The sequence below is a fragment of the Cryptomeria japonica genome, chromosome 9, assembly GCF_030272615.1.
Source record: "Cryptomeria japonica chromosome 9, Sugi_1.0, whole genome shotgun sequence".
NCBI lineage: Eukaryota > Viridiplantae > Streptophyta > Pinopsida > Cupressales > Cupressaceae > Cryptomeria > Cryptomeria japonica.
The window spans coordinates 293,176,883-293,198,601 of record NC_081413.1 but is presented as its reverse complement, the minus strand read 5'-3'; the positions used below and the strand labels follow the sequence as shown (position 1 = coordinate 293,198,601).

The 21,719-nt window shown below is 35.5% G+C and overlaps 1 protein-coding gene across 1 annotated transcript in view; it reads right to left on the bottom strand.

Annotated features, from left to right (window-relative positions):
• The window catches only part of LOC131042131 (protein TIC110, chloroplastic), a 191,082-nt gene that overhangs the window by 40,686 nt on the left and 128,677 nt on the right, over positions 1-21,719 (bottom strand). Inside the window, exons 9-11 of the mRNA XM_057975449.2 lie at positions 9,540-9,667; positions 9,277-9,377; positions 6,982-7,198 (exon numbers count right to left, since the gene is read on the bottom strand). Of these exons, the coding sequence (XP_057831432.2) occupies positions 6,982-7,198; positions 9,277-9,377; positions 9,540-9,667 (446 nt within the window). The remainder of the gene's footprint in view (positions 1-6,981; positions 7,199-9,276; positions 9,378-9,539; positions 9,668-21,719) is intronic.

The window sequence follows — 21,719 nt, the reverse complement described above, 5'->3', positions numbered from 1 at the left end:
AAGGGTATGAACTCTTTGAAGAGACATCCTTTTCAAAGATATGTGTCTTTAAGTAAAGTGATCCATTGCACATAACTTTAATGTATATTGCCACCTTTAATTAATTATTCCTCAAATCGTACGTCGTTCATTACATTGCTAATAATTATTAATTTTACTCTAAGTTGCAGGTTTGTCAGGCTTGTCCTACTGTTTCTAGGTACAATACGTACTAGAAACTGATATGCCCAAAAACCTTGCCATTTCTAACGAATTTCCCCTGAATCCCGATAAATCCAAATTGAACAAAGTTTCCAAAACGAATCTGACTGTTTGTGCGATTTTAGAAATATTTTTTTCCAATTTTTTCAATGGTAAAAAATCCTTCTATTTTATCCAAGGATTTGCATAATGAAAAGGGCGGAGTGCGAACATCGAAGAGTAAAAACAAGAACAGAACACAAGCCGAGGACACGAGGAGCAGATAAAAATGCGAGCAGAATACATCATACGATTTGCACAAGTTCTAGGTGAAGCGCTCGCAAAAGAATCCTAGCACAGTTTGCACACACAAAATTCTTCGTGCTTGCAAATCCATCTCTTGGGTTTTTTTTTTTAACGATGAAGAATAAACGCTTTGTGAAACATTAATCGAACTTATATTAATTTTATAATTTTAATAGTTTTACTTTATATTTGCTTTCCAAGTTTCAAACTATTAAAATTTAATATTAAATTAATTTTTTTCTTTCACATTGTTAATTAAATTTAATAATACAATTATTATGCAACATATATATAATTGGTTTTTTATTTTATAATTATTAAATTGTTATTAGCATTTATCATTTATGACTTACATTTGTAATTTTAATTGAACCCTATATTAATTTAATAATATTTAAAATAAATAGTAATATTGTATAACTATAAATAATAAATTTGTATATGTTACTAAAAATATAAATTATAAATTTATTATTATATTAATAATTTTTTTAAAATAAATCACATATTTAACATTTATTTATATTGTTTAATAATTAATTTTTGAATTTGTTGTTAACAGTATAATGGCAACCAATGCTAGCTCTCCGACCTTCAGAATCGATCCAAATTCACCTTTATGGAAATATGTACAAATGATTGAACAAGTAAAAGGGGGTGGAACATTTGTTTGGATATGCAATTTTTGTAATGTGAGGTACAAAAGCTCATACAATTGTGTGAAAGCCCATTTATGTGCAATTCCCCAATAGGATATCAAAGCATGTCCAGGAAAGGATAATAATGGATTACCACCTCAACAAATAGCAGGATATATTAGAGAGCAAGAGGAAGTAGATGCAAGAGTTTCTTGTGGCACAAACCATCCTTTGAGGAAAGGAAGAGGATCAAGTAGGCCTCCTCCATCTCATAATTACTTTCAGGATGTCGTACTTGAGAGCCATCCCTTTTTGGGGAGAATTGAAGAATATGTTAGTGTGAAGAGAAGCAAAGGGCCATTAGAGAGAGCATTTAAGAATGAAGCCAGAGAGATTGCAGATCAAAGTCTTGCAAGATGTTTATATGCAAATGGTTTGTCATTTAATGTTGTACGATCACCGTATTGGCAGAATATGTTAAGAAAAGTAAATGAGGCTCCACAAGGGTACATAGGGCCAGGTTATGAAAAGGTGTGTAGCACCTTACTAGCTAAGGAGGTAAAAAGCATAGACAATGCATTGGCTCCAATTAGAAATTTGTGGAAACAAGCAGGGGTGTCAATCATTTTTGATGGATGGAAGGATGCCAAGAATCGGCCATTAATCAATGTGATTGTAGTGTGCCCAAAAGAGGCAATGTTCTTGAAAGTTGTGGATTGTGAAAGACAGGTGAAGGATACACAATTTATTGCTGACATTCTAATACAATGCATTCAAGATGTGGGTCCTCAAAATGTTGTCCAAGTATAAACGAACAATGCAAAGAATTGTAAAGCTGCAAGCATGTTGATTGAGACATGGTTTAAACACATATTTTGGACACCTTGTGTTGTGCACTCTCTCAACCTTATGCTATAGAAGTTGGGTAGAAAAATAAATTGGATCAAAGAAATCTATGCTCAAACTGAAGAGATCCAAATGTTTATTACAAACCATCACATGTCACAAGCCATTTTTAGATCATTTTCACAATTGGAGTTGCTAACTTCAATTACCTTTAAATTCTACATTTCACTTTACTATTTATAAATTTAGTTTTTAAATTTGAGCATGTCTTTTTTATTTTAACTTTAATTTTTTATTTTTGAATAGGTAGCTAAGACCCGATTTGCATCCAACACAATCGTCTTGAGGTGACTTGTGAAGGTGCGAGAGCCACTTGCTAGCATGTTTATTAGTCAAAGTCAGTCCCTATGGAGGCAATCCAATACTGAAAGGGCAGCAAATGTAAAGCGGATGATCCAAGATGACACTTGGTGGGAACAAGTGGAATATCTTCTTAGTTTCATTGAGCCCATCATGAGTATGATCCGTTATATTGACATGGATCATCCATGTTCGGGAGAGGTATACGATGGCATCAACTCAATGATTGAGAAAATAAAACTCATCATCAATGAAAAAGAGCAAGACCCTAAAGAAACTTTCTTCAAAGAGGTGCAAACAATTTGTGTTCAACAGTGGAACAAAATGACCACCCCACTTCATCTTCTTGCATTTGTATTGACTCCCAAATTTTATAGTGATGAAATTCTTGCTATGCCATCAAGGGTGCCACCATACAGAGATACCAAATTCAATGATGGGTGTAGGAAAGCACTAACAAAACTCTTCCCTAATCGTGAAATGGAGAATTTAATTACAAGAGAGTTTTCTGATTCTGTAGCCTCCAATGGTCAAAGTGCTTCTGCTCTCGGTGACAAGTATAAGAAGGATGCTCATGCTTGGCGGTACCTCAATGGCCATACGTCACCACACCTCCAAACTCTTGCAATCAAACTTTTATCACAAGTTCCTTTCTTTTTACAATACTCTCTATATTTATATTGTCTACTATTTTAAAAATAATAAAATTATTAACTTCAATTTTAAAGTTTGATCCACAATTTTATAATTTTACTGTCTCACTTTGTTTCAATAGGTTGCTAGTTCCTCTTCATCTGAGTGAAATTGAAGTACATACTCCTTTATCCACTCAATGATACGCAATCAATTGGCAGCAAGGCAGAAGAGCTGGTTTATGTGCATTCCAACTTGCACCTTCTTACTCATACACAAAATTATTAGAATATTTAATTATATTTTAGTCACCTATATTTAGTTCTTTGTTTAATGGTCATTTAGCTTTTTAGTTAATTAGATTTTAAGCTTTATTTAGCATTTAGCTTTTTCTTTTTAGTTAATTAGCTTTTAAGCTTAATTTAGCTTTTAGCTCTTTAATCTTTTACTTTAACGTTATGTTCTAATTATAGAACATCGTCTTGTAACCTCTATATATACATGTGTATATCGTTCGATTTAATTATCTGATTATTAAATCATTCATTCAATTTATTTTTCATGGTATCAGAGCGGGTCGATGGGATTCTTTAAAGTTTGGCAAATTTTTTAATAAAATTTCATGGCCTTCTTTCTGGAATATTTTCCAGATTTTTTTAATAAAAAAAACGATTTTGCTTTTATGAAAGCTTTTTGAGGGTTTCGAGCTCATGGGTGAATTCTTTTGTGTTGGGCAGCAGTTCATGTTTTTTTTAGAGTTCATATTTTTCTTGCAGATTCTTGGTGGGTTTTTTGAGACCTCAACTGGGTCATTGTCAGATTTTTCTGGGTGCATCATTTTTCGTGCCTTGATTTTTGAGCCGTCAGATCTGCATTTTGTTTTCAGATTCTTGGTGGGTTTTTCGAGAGCTTTTCTGGGTTGATCTCATATTTTTCGGGTGCCTCGTTTTCCGCACCTCGAATTTTGTGCCAGCAAATTTGCCTTGGAATTTAAAAACAGTTCACAATTTCTGCTATTTCTGTGGACATTGGGATTTTTGCTTTTTTTTTGGGCACCATTTATGCTATTTTAAGTTTGCAGAAATTTTTTAATTTCTAGATTTCTTCCAAACCTCAAAATTTGCACCTTAGAATTCGTGCAAGAATTCTCCTCCAGGGTTTCAGATTTTTTGTGCAGCTGCTTCTATTCTGATTTTTGAATCAGATTCTTTTGTCTCATGCTTTCACTAGGTTGAACTCGTTTAACCTCCATTTTTGTGATGGCATCTTTGACCAACATCATGTTGGAACACAGTCAGAAGTTCAATAGCTACCACAACACCTGGAAACAGTGCATGTTCACGATATCTGAATATCGTTGCCTTGATCAGATTGATTTAGGCCAGACCTCGTCTTACAGGTCCCAGGGTTTTCATGATTTTTCTTGAAAAATCGTCTCTCGATTTTCTGATTTGTTTCCACAAAAAATCATGGGAGGGTTTTGCTTGATTTTTCCTCAAAAATCAGGGAGTGTTGTTTTACCACGTGAAGTCTGCTATTTTGCCATGTGAGGTTTGCTGTTTTACCACATGATGTCTGGTATTTTACCACATGATGTTGTCTGGTGTTTTCGTGCATGATGTCTGATGTTTTACCGCGTGATGTTTGGTGTCTTACCACGTGGTGTTTTGGGTCTTGCCATGCAAAGTTTCAGGGTTTTGTTCGATTTTTTCTAGAAAAATCATTTCAAGGGTTTTTACCATTTTTTTCCACAAAAATGATGATTTGTATCTTCAGTTTTGGAGGGTTTGCCAGTTTTTTCCTCAAAATCGTGCTTTGTTGCAATTAGTTTGGGCCGCACCTGCCAGGGCGAACATTTGCAACCGTGGTATCTTGCAATTGGTTTTGGAGCTGATACTCTTCTGCAAAAGGGTTTGCCGATTTTCCTCAAAATCATGGTTTCAAGTTTCAGTTTGGTTACCCAACGTCAAGTTGGATGGATTTTGGTACTCTTGGTCATTAACACTTTTCAAATCCAGGGAGGGTCTCCACCACAACAGAGTGTTCTTTTCATTTGTGATCAAAAGACCCGCAGTGTCTTCTGTAGGGTAGTTAGTAGATAGAATGGCCATTAAGGGAGGTTATTAGAATATTTAATTATATTTTAGTCACCTATATTTAGTTCCTTGTTTAATGGTCATTTAGCTTTTTAGTTAATTAGCTTTTAAGTTTTATTTAGCATTTAGCTTTTTCTTTTTAGTTAATTAGCTTTTAAGCTTTATTTAGCATTTAGCTTTTTCTTTTTAGTTAATTAGCTTTTAAGCTTAATTTAGCTTTTAGCTCTTTAATCTTTTACTTTAACGTTATGTTCTAATTATAGAACATCGTCTTGTAACCTCTATATATATGTGTGTATATCGTTCAATGTAATTATCCGATTATTGAATCATTCATTCAATTTATTTTTCAAAAATAAGTACAAGGAAGGGGGCATAAAGTTGTGGGATGTAGATCCAAAGTGAACTGATTTGGATTTTTCAGCTGCCACACAATCTTAGTGGAGTTAGATAGCCATCATCCTTCTAGTGCGAGTGGCAGTGGGGTTGCATGTGACTCTACTCATCTACCTACATCATCTAATGTCAATGATGATGTTGATGTTGATCTTCCTGGTGATCCATATGATGCATAATTACTAATTGTGTTATTTTAATGTTGAACCAATGACAATGAATTCAATATATCTATCATAACATTCAAGATTTGAAAAATTGATATCAAACTAGTATTATTGTATTTCAAATTTGTAATATTTATGGTAGTTCTAAGTTTTGTTTAACATGCATGATATGTGGTATTCTAAATTTTGTTCTTGTTTTTATTTTCAAGGCTGCAAATATGTATATATTTATGATTTTTATTTTTATTTTTGTACGGACGTAACCAAACCCCAATAAAAAAATTGTCGTACTGGCATATTGTACCCATACCCATACCGGCAACTTAGCTTTTACTTGATCGCTGCTCTCCTTATTTTATTCATAAATATGATGCCTGGTTGATGATCCCATGCGTAGCCAAACATTTTTTCTAATCAACCTCGCACTTTCACTAATATATTTAAGACCATGTTCCCACCTTTAGCAAAGGTAATTCAGTTGCCTTCTACCTTTGACCTCAACCCTACAAGGTGTAGTCACTTGATTTGGCAACGCAACATATACTTGACTTCACTTCTAGCCCTTTTGGGACTTGGGCATTTCCTTTGATATCAATGACTAACATTTGTCTTTAAACTTGTGACATCAATGACAACATTTCCAACATTGGCTACATCTGATGTTTTGAAACTTTATACTTAGTTTGTAGGTCGACTTAGAACAAACTAGACTGTAATAGAAAATTGTAAACTATCAGCATCTAGCTATTATTTATGCACTACAAAGTATGTTTTGCACAATGCAATGTAATCAACGATATGAATATAAACAACAAAAATTTATATCCTACAATTTGTGGGCTAAGCTCTCAATTTTATTTGCTCTGTATGTATCTATGCTATGGAAATGAATGTGAATTTCAAAAACAAGAAATTCTTGTACCTTTTTCTACTTCTTTTATATTTATATAAAATCTGATTTTCCCCCCATTCAATCCTGATTTTTTCAATAAATCTTATACTTTTGGTTTGCTGATTTTTTCCCCAAAATATTTTTGCTGCTATGAGACACACAATATCAGCAAAATCCGCATTAAATATGAGGCAAAAGGGAACACTAGTAGTGTAAGGTCAAAGTAAAAATAACTAAGCACATATCTATATTATAAAATCGTAACAATGAAACAAGTAGTCAGATTCATGTAGCTAAATGTGTAAGTGAAATAGCAGCAAAACTAACATGTTAAAAAACTGCTTAAAAATTGTGGGGTTTAACAGAAAAGAAAAGACTCCCAATAGGTGCCCTTCTCAATGTTTCACTCTAAATACATTCATGACGTCAAATAAAAATTTTCATTGAAAAAGTCAATACTGTAATACCTGCATGCACTTCACTGGCTTTCTGTGGATTAAAATGCAGCTCATCACAGAGGCGTTGAAGAAAAGCTGCTTTGCTAGGTGCAGCCTCCAAATCACCTCCACTGACAACCTGAGAAAGCCTTCTCCGGTATGCCTTTGTTGTAATTTCCAGTACAATCTGCTCTGTTTCACGGTTGCCTAGACCAAATATATTCTTTAAGTGGTTCAGTGCTTCAAACTACAAAACCAGATAAACATGTAAGTAACACAAACAATACTGCTAACAACATATAACTCAAATGCAAAGAATGAAACCAATAATGATTTAAATCAACACAAATAACCAGAGACATGTAGATCCTTAAGATATTTCTCAGGCAACCAAACATGAAAATAACAAGTCATATAATCATATATAGCAAATAATAGAAGAAAAAAAAAGATAATATTATATCTTATTGAACAATGAACATTGAAAAACTGTGTTTAATCATAAACAAGCGATACACATATTAATGCAAATTTACAATATCTTGGTGCAAATAAGATGTTGAGATGCAAATAAATGTAAACTGACAATTCACCAGACCTATTATTGATTTAATGTAAACTGAAATTCAAACTCAGACAATTTGCTAATAGCTCTGAAGTCTGAACAAACTATCAGTGCCAAACATTGAAGCCATACTATCATATTTAACAAAGAAAAGTAGTAATCTTCCTGTTCATTGAGTTAGTGAAGCAAATTCCACCTCTAAGCTTAGAAAAGGAATAAAATGGCAACCTCCTGCCTTTGGTTGGGTAAGACTGAACTAGACAAAGTTTCACATGGTAATCTAAGAGAATCCAGTGCAGGAATGGTAAGAAACTCAAATGGCAGTTTTATAGTTGCCACATCAGTGAAGATCAATGAAAGAATGAACAACAAGGCTGAAGCTCAGGCATTAGTGCTTGGTCTTCAAACCTGCCACCAACATGGTTTGAGTGCTCTAGAAACTGAAGGTGATTCAATGAACATAATGAAATCAATTCAAACATAACACATTGAGAGCCAGAAAATCAATAAAATCTTGCTACAGACATGGCCATATATTAGCTCCTTAAATTCCTTCACGATACGACACACCTACAAGGAACCCAAAACCCAACACTGCAGCAGATTATCTAGCTAACTTTGCATTTGGAATGGCCAAAGATGAGAAATGTAGCTCAGATTATATGATAATATCAAACCTTAGTCTGCGACCACCCATTATGAAACTTGCTTGACAAGGACGAAGTGTACACCGAGGTCATTTCAGAGTTGGATGGATGTCAGATTATACTGGTAGGCGATTTTCACACAAGCCTGCAAGTAATGTGGTGTAATGACACCTTTCTTGCCATGATGAGATTTCGTGGTGAGCAGGTTTTAATCTTGTGGCTAGATGATTCTATTTCACAAACTCACTCTCACTTGCCTGTGATAAAATGTACACAAGTATTACCCTTACCAATGAAGGTCCACAAACAGCTTTCCTAGGCACTATCACAATACTGAGGTTAAAAAAGGTTTTCAAAACCAACTCCAGCCTAATCTTATATTCAAACAATGGACGTTGGGGGAAAAGTTCCTGGTCTCAAAGTATCACTACAGGGTCCACATTGACATCTCAAAGTTTGCATCACTTCTGTTGGATTCACTTCTCAATGTAAGCCCCAAGAACATCATGGTCGGCCTTCCAACTCAACATTTATATTACTCCTTTTAATGCAGCAAAAGCACTATAGATTTGCATAATGTATTTTGTTTGTTCACCTTCACTAATCATGACTAAGATGTGGAGTTTCCTCGCACAACTATGGATTGTGGGCATCAGTGATTTTCATATGCATATTTCTTACTCATTTGACTTTTCATTCTCATTCCAAGCAGTCCTGAATGGCAAGGAATGTACAGTATAAAGTTTCAACCTCTAAGAAATATAGAAGAATATAGACCAAGGCCCCAAGATTGGTTCTAATTCGTTACATGTAAACAACAAGATTCACACAACAAAGAAATCAAAGCATTCAATTTTAAGGAAACAGTACAAAACAAAAGACAAGACACCCAAGACATTGTGTATAAAGAAAAGGTAGCAATACAGCATATATTGTACACCCAAATAAGAGAATATCAAATAAGAAAACTGCAGTTTATCTGTTTACTTATTAAAGCTAAATAAAATTATCATAAAAGACATTGCAGACAACATAACAAAATAAAGCGACTCAACACCCAATGTTAATGGCTTCTAATTGATAAGCACACTCAAGGATTATATGTTAATTTACCTTTTCATCCTCAATACGACCGGTAGATAATGCTTCAGTTAGGTAAGCTCTATACAGTAGCATCAGCTCATCCATCTTGCGATCACGATCATACTCACCACCTGTTACAGAAAGCTTCAATTTGGTAGATTATCTACACTGCTTTTAGTATTTACCAATCTATTAAGAAACAGAGAAATTATAAAAAATGCATAGCTTGAGTAACAGAAAACCATTAAAAGCTATTCCATTTGGTGTATGGTAAAAAAATGCATGTGCATTACCTATCACAGAAACAGGTCCAATCCCAGGAGGAAAGTGTTCCTTGTCTGCACGTTGAGTCAATGCTATGAGAGCATGATTGTATGCCAAAATTTTATCAAGCTCCTCAACAACACCCGTTGATGATCCCCTACATGCATAGGATATACTCTTTTAAAAGTCAAGAAAGAAATTTGTACCTAAAGCAAAAAAACATAATTTAAAGTAAAGATACCCTATATAAACAGATCTCACAGCAATAGACCACAAAGTTACAAACTGATAAAATAAGTAAAAAAAATGTAACAATGTTCATTATTCAAAACACATTGAAGCAGCTTGGAAAAAGATAGAACATGATTTTCAGTGGCATATTTTTGAAGAACAAACAGATCCAAATGACACCAATGTGTAAAACATTTTGCCAAGTTTAGTGATTTATTAGCACTTGCTTCTTAATGGTTTCACAATGACACTAGAAGGGGTTTCATTGTGATTTGCATTCCATTGTGTTGCATTTTCTACAGAATAAAGCAGATTTAGAAAGTTAGACGAACAAACAACATTTCTGGTAAGAAGTCCTGTTGTTCTTGCATATTGTTTTGGTCATTTGGCACAACTTTTGTTTATATAAAGTTTTGTGGGTAAATTCAAAAACCTACCTTTGTCCAACTAGGACCAGAATTAACCATCCTATGTCAAGCCTAGAAGACCACATTAATTATTTGAGATGACAATTTGACCAGTTACATCAGTAAGAGGGAGTGGCAGTGGTGATGTTTGGATGGAGGGAGTGACAAGGCTTATTTAATGTCTGACTCAGTCAACTCACAGTCCACTGGCACAAGCCTGGTGAAGCAGCAACACTCAAAGCTCACATAATAGAGGAGATGCCACCACCTGAAAAAGTGGGAAGCATTCAAAGACAGATTACAGGCTGTCATCACTGGCAAATTGGAAACCATTCGAAGACAGGTTACGAGCTGTCTATAAAGGCAAATATGCCACCACAGACATGTGATGCAGTAAAGTTCACATAAACAGAGTTAGTAAATAACCAAGATCAGGTACTCAACTATCCAACGTAAACCCCACAAAACTCAACTACCTAATTGTTGATGGTGTTTTTACGCACTATGCAACACAGAATAAAATACTAAGTATTGTATCCTCTCTTGAACAAAGACTCCCAAATGCTAAGCTTCGTGATCAAGTGGGACGACTCCAAGGTTCTCGAATGTCAGGTCTTGACGTGCTCTTGGATAGACTTAGTTGTATATGATGTGATGTTGCTGGGATCACAAGGTGGACTTACATTGAATGCCTGAATGCTTGAATGTCGCTGGAACGTGGTGATTTCAATTGTTTTAAAAAAAAGGAAGAAGGATAGGGTTTAGGAAGCTAAGCTAACTCTAGGAATGTAAGAGCAAAGGACAATCTTTGGTGAAACCCAACTAAGCCTTTCTTTGACATGCTATGAACATCTCCACAAGGCTAGTGCAATCTCCTAAGGATAGATATGATTTTCAAATCATCACTACAAGCATAGACACTATCAAGTTGATGCATATCAATGAAGGAATGATAATTGAAGTTAAGCTTGGCTACAAAGATCCAGTTGACTATGCAGGGAACTTTACCATCAGCAAGGTGTTAGTAGTAATATACGAATTTCTCCATTGATCATACACAAAGTCCTTCCATTCATCTAATAACATAAAAATCAAATGAGAAGTAGAGACCATGCAAATTGTTAAATCAAAAATTCACCATATCTTCAATGAAGTTCACATGCTTCTTACAACAATGTCTTGGCAACAATTTTTTCCTTCTCTTTCTACTCTACTCTAATTATATGCTTTCTACTACTATTCTCTATTCTCTATTATTAACTTTACAAATGAAGAAGTGGAGCCTTATATAGTGCTCTCTTTACAATTCAGTGGCTCAGATTGATTCACAATCAATGGCCAAGATTGAAAGATAGAAACCCTAATTAGGGTTCGTTACACCCATTGCAAAGCATTTAATGCTTGACCAATGATACAATTACATTTTATGGGACACGTGTCCTTTGGAAATTCAACCAGTAATTGTAATGTCCCCTTTTGAGATTTACCATATTTTATTCCTGAGACAACAATTCTAACTTAGTTGAGAGTTGTAATATATTGATAAGTATAATTTTATCAGAAGTGAATACATTTCATTATAACATTTAACTGAAAAATTCTAAGAATAACTTGGAAGATAGAACTTATCTTGGTGTATATGCAGTTAGAATTATACTACTTTGAATATATATTATATATATATATATGTGTGTGTGTGTGTGTGTGTGTGTGTGTGTGTGTGACGCATTTGATGTGGTCTGGTCCTATAAAGATCTTACAGGATTTTTGGTTTGCTTGTCTGATATGATATCCTTTATAGTGGCGATGATCAATGATGACCTAATCCAAAATGTACCATTGTCGTTTCAAATGTATTGCTTAACACTCATGGGATGATTCTATCATTATTCTGATTGAATCTTTTATGTTGAAGCGATCTGGTTATCTGACCAAAAGTGGATTCCTTAAGATGTCGTTTCTGAGTTATAGTACGTGTATTTGTGTGTCAAGCCAATGGGTCTGCTCCTTAACTTGATTGCTCCATAACCGATATCAAATAAAAGAAAATGCATCCCTCTATATAGGCAGGGAAAAAATCTAATATCAATAGCCATGTCCTTTCAATGGAACGGTTTATCCTTGTGAGACATGTCCTTCACTCTTTACAAATCACATCACTTGGAGAGTAAGCCCTTTTAAATAAACAGATTATATTAACCTTGGTATTCGCACTTAGCTGATGCTTTACGTATATTCTTAATGCATCAATCCGAATATTGATTGGTTTTCCACATTAACTATTCATATTAATGGTAACCGCTATCTATATACTTCTAAATTATTTATTATACTCTCTTCATTATCATATGCATTTCTGATCTCTGTTATTAATGATCACATAGACATTGCTAACCAGATCGTTACCTTGCTGTGCATTGCCTCTGTCAAGACTCAGACCATAGCCTAGTCAGTTTGACTCATAACGAAGTTGGCTGTCTTGAACATATGAATTGTTGTTTAGTCAGCTTGAGTAGATACGACCTTAATATGTGTCTTTAACATGAAGCTGCATCATTTGCAAACTAATGAATCGCACCATAATTTCTGTGCGATTTCTGTGTTTTGTCTTCCACCTTTATCGTGATTGCTATCAATGTTTAGAAACAGCTCTTCCTTAATAAATTACTACTAATAAGGTGATAACCGTTTTAACCATTTTTAATCGCTATCCTCATGGATCCCCTATTAATCACGATATCTCAGAATTCCACTATCTATCAAAATAGAGATTAATTTCGGTAGTAGCTAACCCCTGTGCACAGGGACTAATTCATTAATTAGTCTCTTGACTCTTAATAGATATTCGATGTCTCTTTGTATATTTCTTTATTTACGAATTGTCTTATTAACAGCTGATATAGAAGCAATATGTTTGCCTGCCAAGTATGACTACTATCCTTCTTCCACTTAACTCTGATATTTGGCTATTACATATTGTTTTTCTGTTCAATCATATTAGTCGATGTTATACAAATCAACTTCCCTTGGTACAAACTGCTGTCTTTCTTTTAACGCATGTATTAATAATTAATGGTTGCAAAGGCAAACAGAGGCAAACAGATCTGACATGCGTCAGATCTGGTCTGCCACTAGCTATGTGTTTGTTAATAGCTTAATCAATACGATGTAGCCAATAGGAATTACCTTCAGGTATGATAAGTCTTCACTGTTATGCCAATAAGGTATATATTAAATCTTGTTTGTTTATTATTATTAAGATTTTATTTAGTTAATCCTATTCATTTATTTGGATATATATATATATATATATATATATATATATAATTAAATTCTATTTTAAAGCGGGCATCATCATTTTTGGAGGTACATCAAACTTTGTGCCCATGTGGTAGTTATCTCTTTTGATGGATGAGTTAGGTACATTGAATCTGGATGCCTTATCTTGATCGGATGAGTGATGACTGGGAGCCACCTCAGCTTGATTCATCTTTGTAACTCATCATAAGTGTGTGAATGAATGAGGCATATCTCTTGATACCCAACATTATCAAGCTCTTGATGTGATGATAACTTTGCTCAAATTGATCTTCTAACTTTGATTAACTCTTCTAAAACTCTCTCTTGTCTTGATAACTTGCATTCTTGAGCTTTCATCTGGCTATACTGACAATGATTTTTAAATTTCTGAAGGAAATTCAAGATTGTGAAAATTTCCATCCTTGAGTGCTTGATGTTGATGCTATCCTTCGCCTTGATGTTGCATTTGGTGTAGACCTCGTCTTGCCTATATTTGATTCTCATCATGCCTTGAAGTGCATTGATCCTACTTCTCCTTGTGTGTTCTTTGTGAAATCCATTCCTTCGAGCAGCCTCCTTGTATCCTTCTAAGACTTTAAGTGTTGCAATGAATCATCATCCTGATCACATTCTCGGTCCTTGTCTTTGCTTAAGATGGATGGTGTCATTGCCTTGAACAGATCCTGTTCTTGGCCAGGACGCCTGGAGTCTTCTTGTATTCCCCTTGATGTATATGACTCCTATCTTAAGACTTGACGTGCAATGTTGTTCTTGATGAGAGCTCGCCTTGCTCCAGCCATCTTTCACCTGTAAGAGATGCTTAAGTTAGTTTTGTGATATGATAGTTGATTTGCAAACAAAGCCTAATCGCTTAGGGCAAGGAAGCCTAACTTCAAAATGATAAGTCAAAATCCTAGCTGGACCTCCAACCTTTATATCAAGATATGATGTGATCATCTTAAATGATAATAATCAGTCCTTACAAGGTTCTAAGATGATCAAATGTAACAAAGAAGACCTTCACAATCAAGCATCTAAAATTGATTAGACAATAAGCTGGATCCATATTCAACATAATCTGATTTTATAGGAAAATCACCAAACAAACTTAATCTTCAACCCTACAAATTGTCTTATGACAAATTGAACTTAATTTTAGCCATCTCTTGAGATCCAATATAATATCGCTTGAATGAATATATCACTGATATCATTGGGTCCAAACTGACTTTTCAAATTCGATGTGATCCTTGGGCGGGAATTATGACAACAAACTCTTCATCACCAGTCTTAAAGGTTAATTTGCTGTTCAAAAAATTCAAAGCAGCCACTTTGAAAGATACCATGTTGTGATGTCGCTATGAGTTTGGATGCCACCTTGAGTTGCTGTCCATGGATACGATGGTATTAATGATGTCAAGGCACACAAGAATGAATTTGTTGTCCTCAAAGGAGATTGTTGTGAATGCCACTTATCGTCCCTTGTTTGATAACATCACTGATCAAATTAAAGAATGAATTCACCGATCACCGGAATTTGATTAGATATAATTCACCCTTGCAAACATGAATCGCTGAATTTTCGAAATCGTTTGTGCACACATGATTTGATCTTGGAGAAGATAACAAAATCGCCAATCCTCAAGGTCGCATTGCTGATCGCTGAGATATACTTGCTGTGACAACCATCAAACCAGCCATTTTGACATTCACCTTTGGTGAATTCGCTATTGGTTTGCAATCTTGGTGCCATCTTAAGATTAATTCATCAGTTCTTAAGACAATTTGTTGTGACTCTGTATGATTGGAATTCAAGCTAGGCACAAATCGCAGATCTTAAGATCAGAATCACTCTTCATTGACTCGTCACAGCTCATATCCAAAATCGCATAGATCAAATATTACATGAATCACTGTCACTCATTTAATCAAATCTGTTGATGGAGTTGAATCTCTGATGCAAAAAGGCAATATAGATATTAAATTCATCAAATGAAATGCTCAATTTTAATGTTTACAGTTATGTCAAGGAGATCAATACTTCATCACAAACCATTGGTGATTTTCATTTTATGCATATATGTCGATTACAAATGATAATTGTAAATTGTGGCACATAGGGGATTCAAACATATCAATTTTCAAAGGCAAGGCGTCATTCATTAAATGTTTTACACTTATCATTACCAAAACCTCGAACTTTGCCTTCTTAGGTTCTAATCACCCTGAAATCATTTGTATGGATGAGCGCATCTCATAAAATGTATTTCAATACTTGTTGTGCAGGACTTTGGATTTTGCAACTCGAATCATTTAATGTAATTAACCTTTCCTCGTTAAATGCAGTCTTTTGTATTCCTCAAACTAACAAATGCAGCATACCCCGTTCATTAAATACAATTCGATCATCCTTTGGTGAAATAACATGGAGTTTTGCAACCCCATCAGTCATCACTCGGCTTAGAACTCTGAAATTTGATTGTGATCACGCTGGCCACCTTAAATTTAATGATTGACATCGAATTTAACACCATAGGGCATCAATTTTGAATGTTTCATTTGTGCGACAATTCTTAGTAAATGACTTTCATTTGTCATTTGAATCCTTCATGGAACTTAGAATCTTCATTGAATAGGTTGCATGCATTGCATCGAATAAATGTCAAGTATTGAGATACCATTATTGAATGCTCGCAGCTTCTATGCGCTGGAATCATCATTGCTCTTCATTCATTGCACCTAGTGAATGACTTGCATTGTGCAAGGTGTAGCTCTCCTTTCTCAGATTCTCTCATAATCAAACAAGGCAATAGCACAAGGCATTGAAAGCAATGAGAGGGTCGTTCAGAGCAACGCACAAGGCGTTGAGAGCAATGCACACCTCGCTCTTCCTCATGACTTAAGCCAAATTTTTTGATTTTTTAATTTTGCACTTCTTCCAAATAAAAAGCTAATAGCTAAACAACTCAACAACTAACCTAGAAGGCAAAAAAAAGTGGGGGTCCCCATTTGCAATGGGGCGATGTGTGAAAATGTCACAACACTAATATAGATCCCATTGTAGAGCATGACATTCACATGCATCTGGAATCTTCACTACCAAACATTGGATGTATAGAAAAGTCAACAAAGTTAAAAGTACAACTTTAGTAGTTGTTGGAACAAGGCATAATTCACCCTAGCAACTCATATGTGGACCACCAATTGTCATGGTAAGGAAAAAATAATGGCTCTAGGAGAATACATATTTTTTTACCTAGCTGATAACTCTCAACAAGAACCATTAAGAGTGGCTATCCTCCCCCAGGGATACATGACTTTCTAGAACTGCAACATACAAAGTGTTCTAAAATATTGGATTTCAAATCAGTTTACCACCAAATACCAATGAAGGAGGATAAATGGAAGACATCTGAGAAAACAAAGCAAGGTCCTATGAATGGTTAGTTCTTCAAATTAGTTTATGAGTCGCATTTACAAGTATTATGTGTTTGATGAATAAGGTTTTGAGGAAATTCATAGATGGTGTATCTAGATGGTATTCTGATTTTCACTGCTACATCTGAGGAGAACCTTATCCACTTAAAATGGGTTTGCAAGTTACGAAGGATAACAGCTCTTGTGCAACATGAATAAGTGCAAGTTAGTGAAATAAGTGTTAGTATTTTTGGTCATCCAGTTGGTGGAGGTGAGTTGAGAGTGGATCATGCAAAAGTAAATGCCATCAAAAATTGGCCAGCACAAAAGATTACCAAAGAGACAAGTAATTTTGTAGGCATTGTCCAAGGCAGAGACTCCAATATATGCAAAGGTTCATTCCAATTTTCTCTACTATAGCTCCTCCTTTGCACACAGTTGTAGCCATAGATAAGAACTCTAAATGGGGTGAGGTACATGATGAGTCATTTGTATTATTGAAGTAAAAGATTTTCCATGATCTGGTTGTAGCCATAGATAAGAACTCTAAATGGGGTGAGGTACATGATGAGTCATTTGAATTATTGAAGTATAAGATTTTCCATGATCTGGTGTTAGCTCTACCTAACCTGTCAATGTCCTTTGAAGTTCAAACCGATAAAGTGAATATGCTCCAGTCTTGCCTTGCTACAAGGAGGTAAACATATTTGTTGTCATTGAGAGGTTTTTAATTTAGTTTTTAGGAGATATAGTATACGATAGGGAGTTGCATGTAATTGTTTAGGCCAAGGTTGAAAAACTCTGCAGGTTTTCCATAGACTCACAAGTACTCGCGAGCCCTAGTTGGCTGCAAGTCACTTGCGATTAATCTCGGCAACGAGTTTTTATAAAATGTGCAGTGATAAAATATCCAAAAAATCGCCAAAAATCATTGGAAAACACGAACAAACTCGGCGGCAAAAAAGTAAAAAAGCTTAAAAGCGTTGAAAACCTAATTTATAATAAGTGTTTCGTGCTTTGCTGCTGCGACGTGAAGTGTATTTGCGACGCCACCGACATGAATAGGGCACGACACCGGAAAAAAAAACCGACGCACAACACAAAGCTTTTAGGTTTATTCGATTTTCAATAAAACAAACAAAATTTTGATTTTCAATTGGTTCAGAAAACCACCAAGTCACACACCACATACACTAGCATAGCATGTTATGAGAGAGGGGCAACCTACGGCATCTACCTTTCTCGCGGCATCTACCTGCTCCCAGGCGATTTAAATAAGTCTTATTCCTAGAAACCTTTCGATATCAAATACAATGATGATAAACAATCTATATTATTTTTAATAATACTGAACAATGCCATATTTTTTTGATAAATGTGTATTTTACATTTATATAAAAAGAACAATCTATTAAAAAGAATTCAGATTAAATGATATGTATTGAACTTGTTTTTTGGTTTATGCTATGTAACTCAAACTTTGATTTATATATCATGGGAATCAGTATATGTTCTACAAATTTGGTGTAAATGTGTGTTTTTGAATAATATTAAAAAAAAACGTATTTTCAAATGTTCGATAAAGTTGCCGAGTTATTGCATATTTTTTCCCCGAGTATTGACGAGTGAGTTTTTTTTTAAATTTGGGGTTGTCAAGTAATTGCCGAGTCCAAGTTTTTCAACTATGGTTTAGGCTATTAAGAAATGAAAACATTATGTGTTTGAAAAAGAAACTATTGTGCATACAGACAATTAACCATTACACTATTTGCAAGCCCAAAGCAGGTTGTAACAAGAAGACAATATAAGTGGATGGAATTTTTGCAGCAGTTCCACTTGGCAATCAAGTATAAGAGAGGAAATGTTAATGTTGTACCAGATATGTTATCTAAGTCACCAATTTCTAAGCCCATGTCAACTCTCACTATGATGGCTTAACATGAACCTTTCACAAAAGAGGCCTATGGCAAAGAATAATGAACAAGGCAGTGATTTTGGAAAGAAGTATATTCAGCTACAAGGACAATAGATTGCCACAAAGGAAAATAACCTCTACCTCAGTGATGGGCTGCTCTATAGGTTGTGCAAGTTGTGTGTGCCAAGAGCACAAAGACTTCTACTCATAAGGGAGGCACATGCTTCCAAAGTGATAGGTCACTTTGATGTGTACCAAGTAGAAGTAGCAAGATTTATTAGATGATGCAAGTTATGTTCCACTAATAAATCAAAGATTAGAAATGATGGATTGTGCACACCTCTTCTAGTGCCTTCTAGACCATGGGAAAGCATTTCTATAGATTTTAAATGTGGGATACCAATGAGCAAGCATAGGAATAATTATATCTGTGTTGCTGTTGACAGAGTTAGCAAGATGTGCATACTAACCCCATGCAAAGAGACTATCCGAGGGAGAGAGGTAACTGATTTGTTCTTTGCAAATGTCTGTGTGAGCTATCGGTTGCCCAAATCCATTGTTACAGACAAGGATACTCAGTTTGTTGGCAGATTTTGGTCCACTTTGTTAGCAAAAATGTGTATCAAGCTCCAAAATAATATTGCTTTCCATCCCCAAAAGGATAGACAAACAATGGTTGTAAATAGGCTATTGGTGCAGCTCACAAGATGGTATAACAGAAGCTGCCCAAAGGATGGGATGAATTATTACAACAGGTACAGCATGTGTGCACTACAGCAGTCCATTCATCTACCAATCAGTCACATTTCAAAGCATGTTTGGGTGTTTGCCTGCTGCTCCTGTAATGTCCTCTTCTGGGATATACTCAAATCTTGCCCCAAAATCACAAGTTCAACCAATTAACAATTGTCTTTCCAATATAAACTTTGGTTTAAATCCTGCAACAATGTTACTCAACATTTGAAATGTAATGCATAAGACCAATTATTTCCATAAGGGTTAGGGTCCTATTGATGTGTCTTTTGTACACGACCAAACATAGAATAAAATACCCAGAGCTATCTTATCCTCTCTTGAATAAAGTTCACGAATGCTGAAGATATCGCAGAAGGATCAGTCGGAGTAACTCCAAGGTTCTGATATGTAGGTTCTCTACCTGTGGATAAGCTCTTTGCGGTACGATGTGATTTTGCTGGAATCACAAGGGGACTTGCATTCGATGACCTGAACGTCTGATTTGCTGGAATCACAAGTCCTATTAACTAACTGGAAGATAAAGAAATGGCAAAAGATACAGGGTTCGGGAAATCTACTCTAAGACCTAGAATGCGAAAAGATGGATGAATGACTAGGTGGAGTCCTACTGGGCTGGGTCTCACCATCAAGTTGAACAATTCAACACCAACTCGGTGCGATCTTCTAAGGGATGTTTCAAATATGTCCAAATCGTACACCATCAGATACTGATCACCATTCAAGATAATGTGTGAACAACAGAGGTGTTATGACTCAGGATTAAGCTCGTTCTATGCCAGTTGACCATGCAAGGCGCTCTTACAGTCAGCAAAAGGCTAGTGGTTTGGACTAGGTGGATTCCATGCGAGTGCATTCAATAACTTATTTCATTCAATTTAATTATCTATCATCTAAAATGAAGATTCAACAAGAGACCATGCATATTGCAAAGAAACAACACACTTCACCATAACTTCAATGAAAATGGAGTTTATTTACAATCAATGGCAACAATTTCTTGCCTTGTCCTCCTAATCTACTCTAATTGCTATTCTATCAGCTGACTATTCACTATTTCTAACTATTCACCGACTATTAACTATTAACCTTTACAAATGAGGAACCAAGGCTTTATATAGAGAACCCTTTACAAACAGACGGCTTTGATTGAGTTAGAACCAAAGGCTAGGATTACAAGATAGAAACCCTAATTAGGGTTTGTTACAACAAACTTCCTTAGCCAATTAGAAAATTATATTCCAAGGGTGAGGACCACTAGGAAGCAGGGGTGGGTACACCGAAGTTTGTGCCGCCTCCGATAAATTAGGTACATTGAATCTGGTCATGCTGAGGTGGACCAATCCAACCGGAGGAATGATGATTGGGATGCCACCATGTCTGATGTTTGTGTCTTGGTTGATCTCCTTTCTATCTCAATTTGATATGATGAATGATGTACTTCCTTTGCTTGACCAGGCTTCCTTATTGTCAAGTCTTCCTTCTCCAGTAGCATATCTCGCCCTGAAGTGTTGGCAAAGCCTTTCTTTGTCATCTTGTGGTAGAATGAGGTCTTGAGGCTAACTTGAACTCCTTGAACACCCCTAGTCTTCCAACGCTTCAAAACACCTTGAGTCTTCTCTTTTGCCTGTGGAACATCCTTGATGACGATGGACTGGAAGAGGTCGTCCTTGTCTTGGCCTGGTCTTCTTTCATCTGCAAAACAAACCAAAAGATGATTAAGGACACATAATAAATTCATTCTAACATAACATTTCTACCTTAAATCGTCAACAAGACATCAAAATGAAGTTTGCTCAAGATTCTCCCCAAGGACAAGCCCTATTAGATTTTCGCTCTGGACCCTTTGGAAGGGTTAGGAGCGAAATTTGCATTGTTGGCCAATTTAGACCTCATTTCATCATTTCATCATCTTAGGCCTAGCCTTCAAACCTCTTCTCATCATAATCTCACAACTAGCCCTTTGCCTAGCTCAAACAAGGTGAAAAATAGGAGTTTCCAAGGATTTCGCCCTAGACCCTCTGGAAGGGTCAGGAGCGAAATTTGCATTTTAGGACAAAATCTTCACAACTTGTGACCACAACTTGCTCAAATGCATGTCTAAGGATCCCTTTAATCTCAACCAACATCAAGCTCGATGCAAAATTGGAGAAAAAAGGAGTTTTTGAGGATTTCGCTCTGGACCC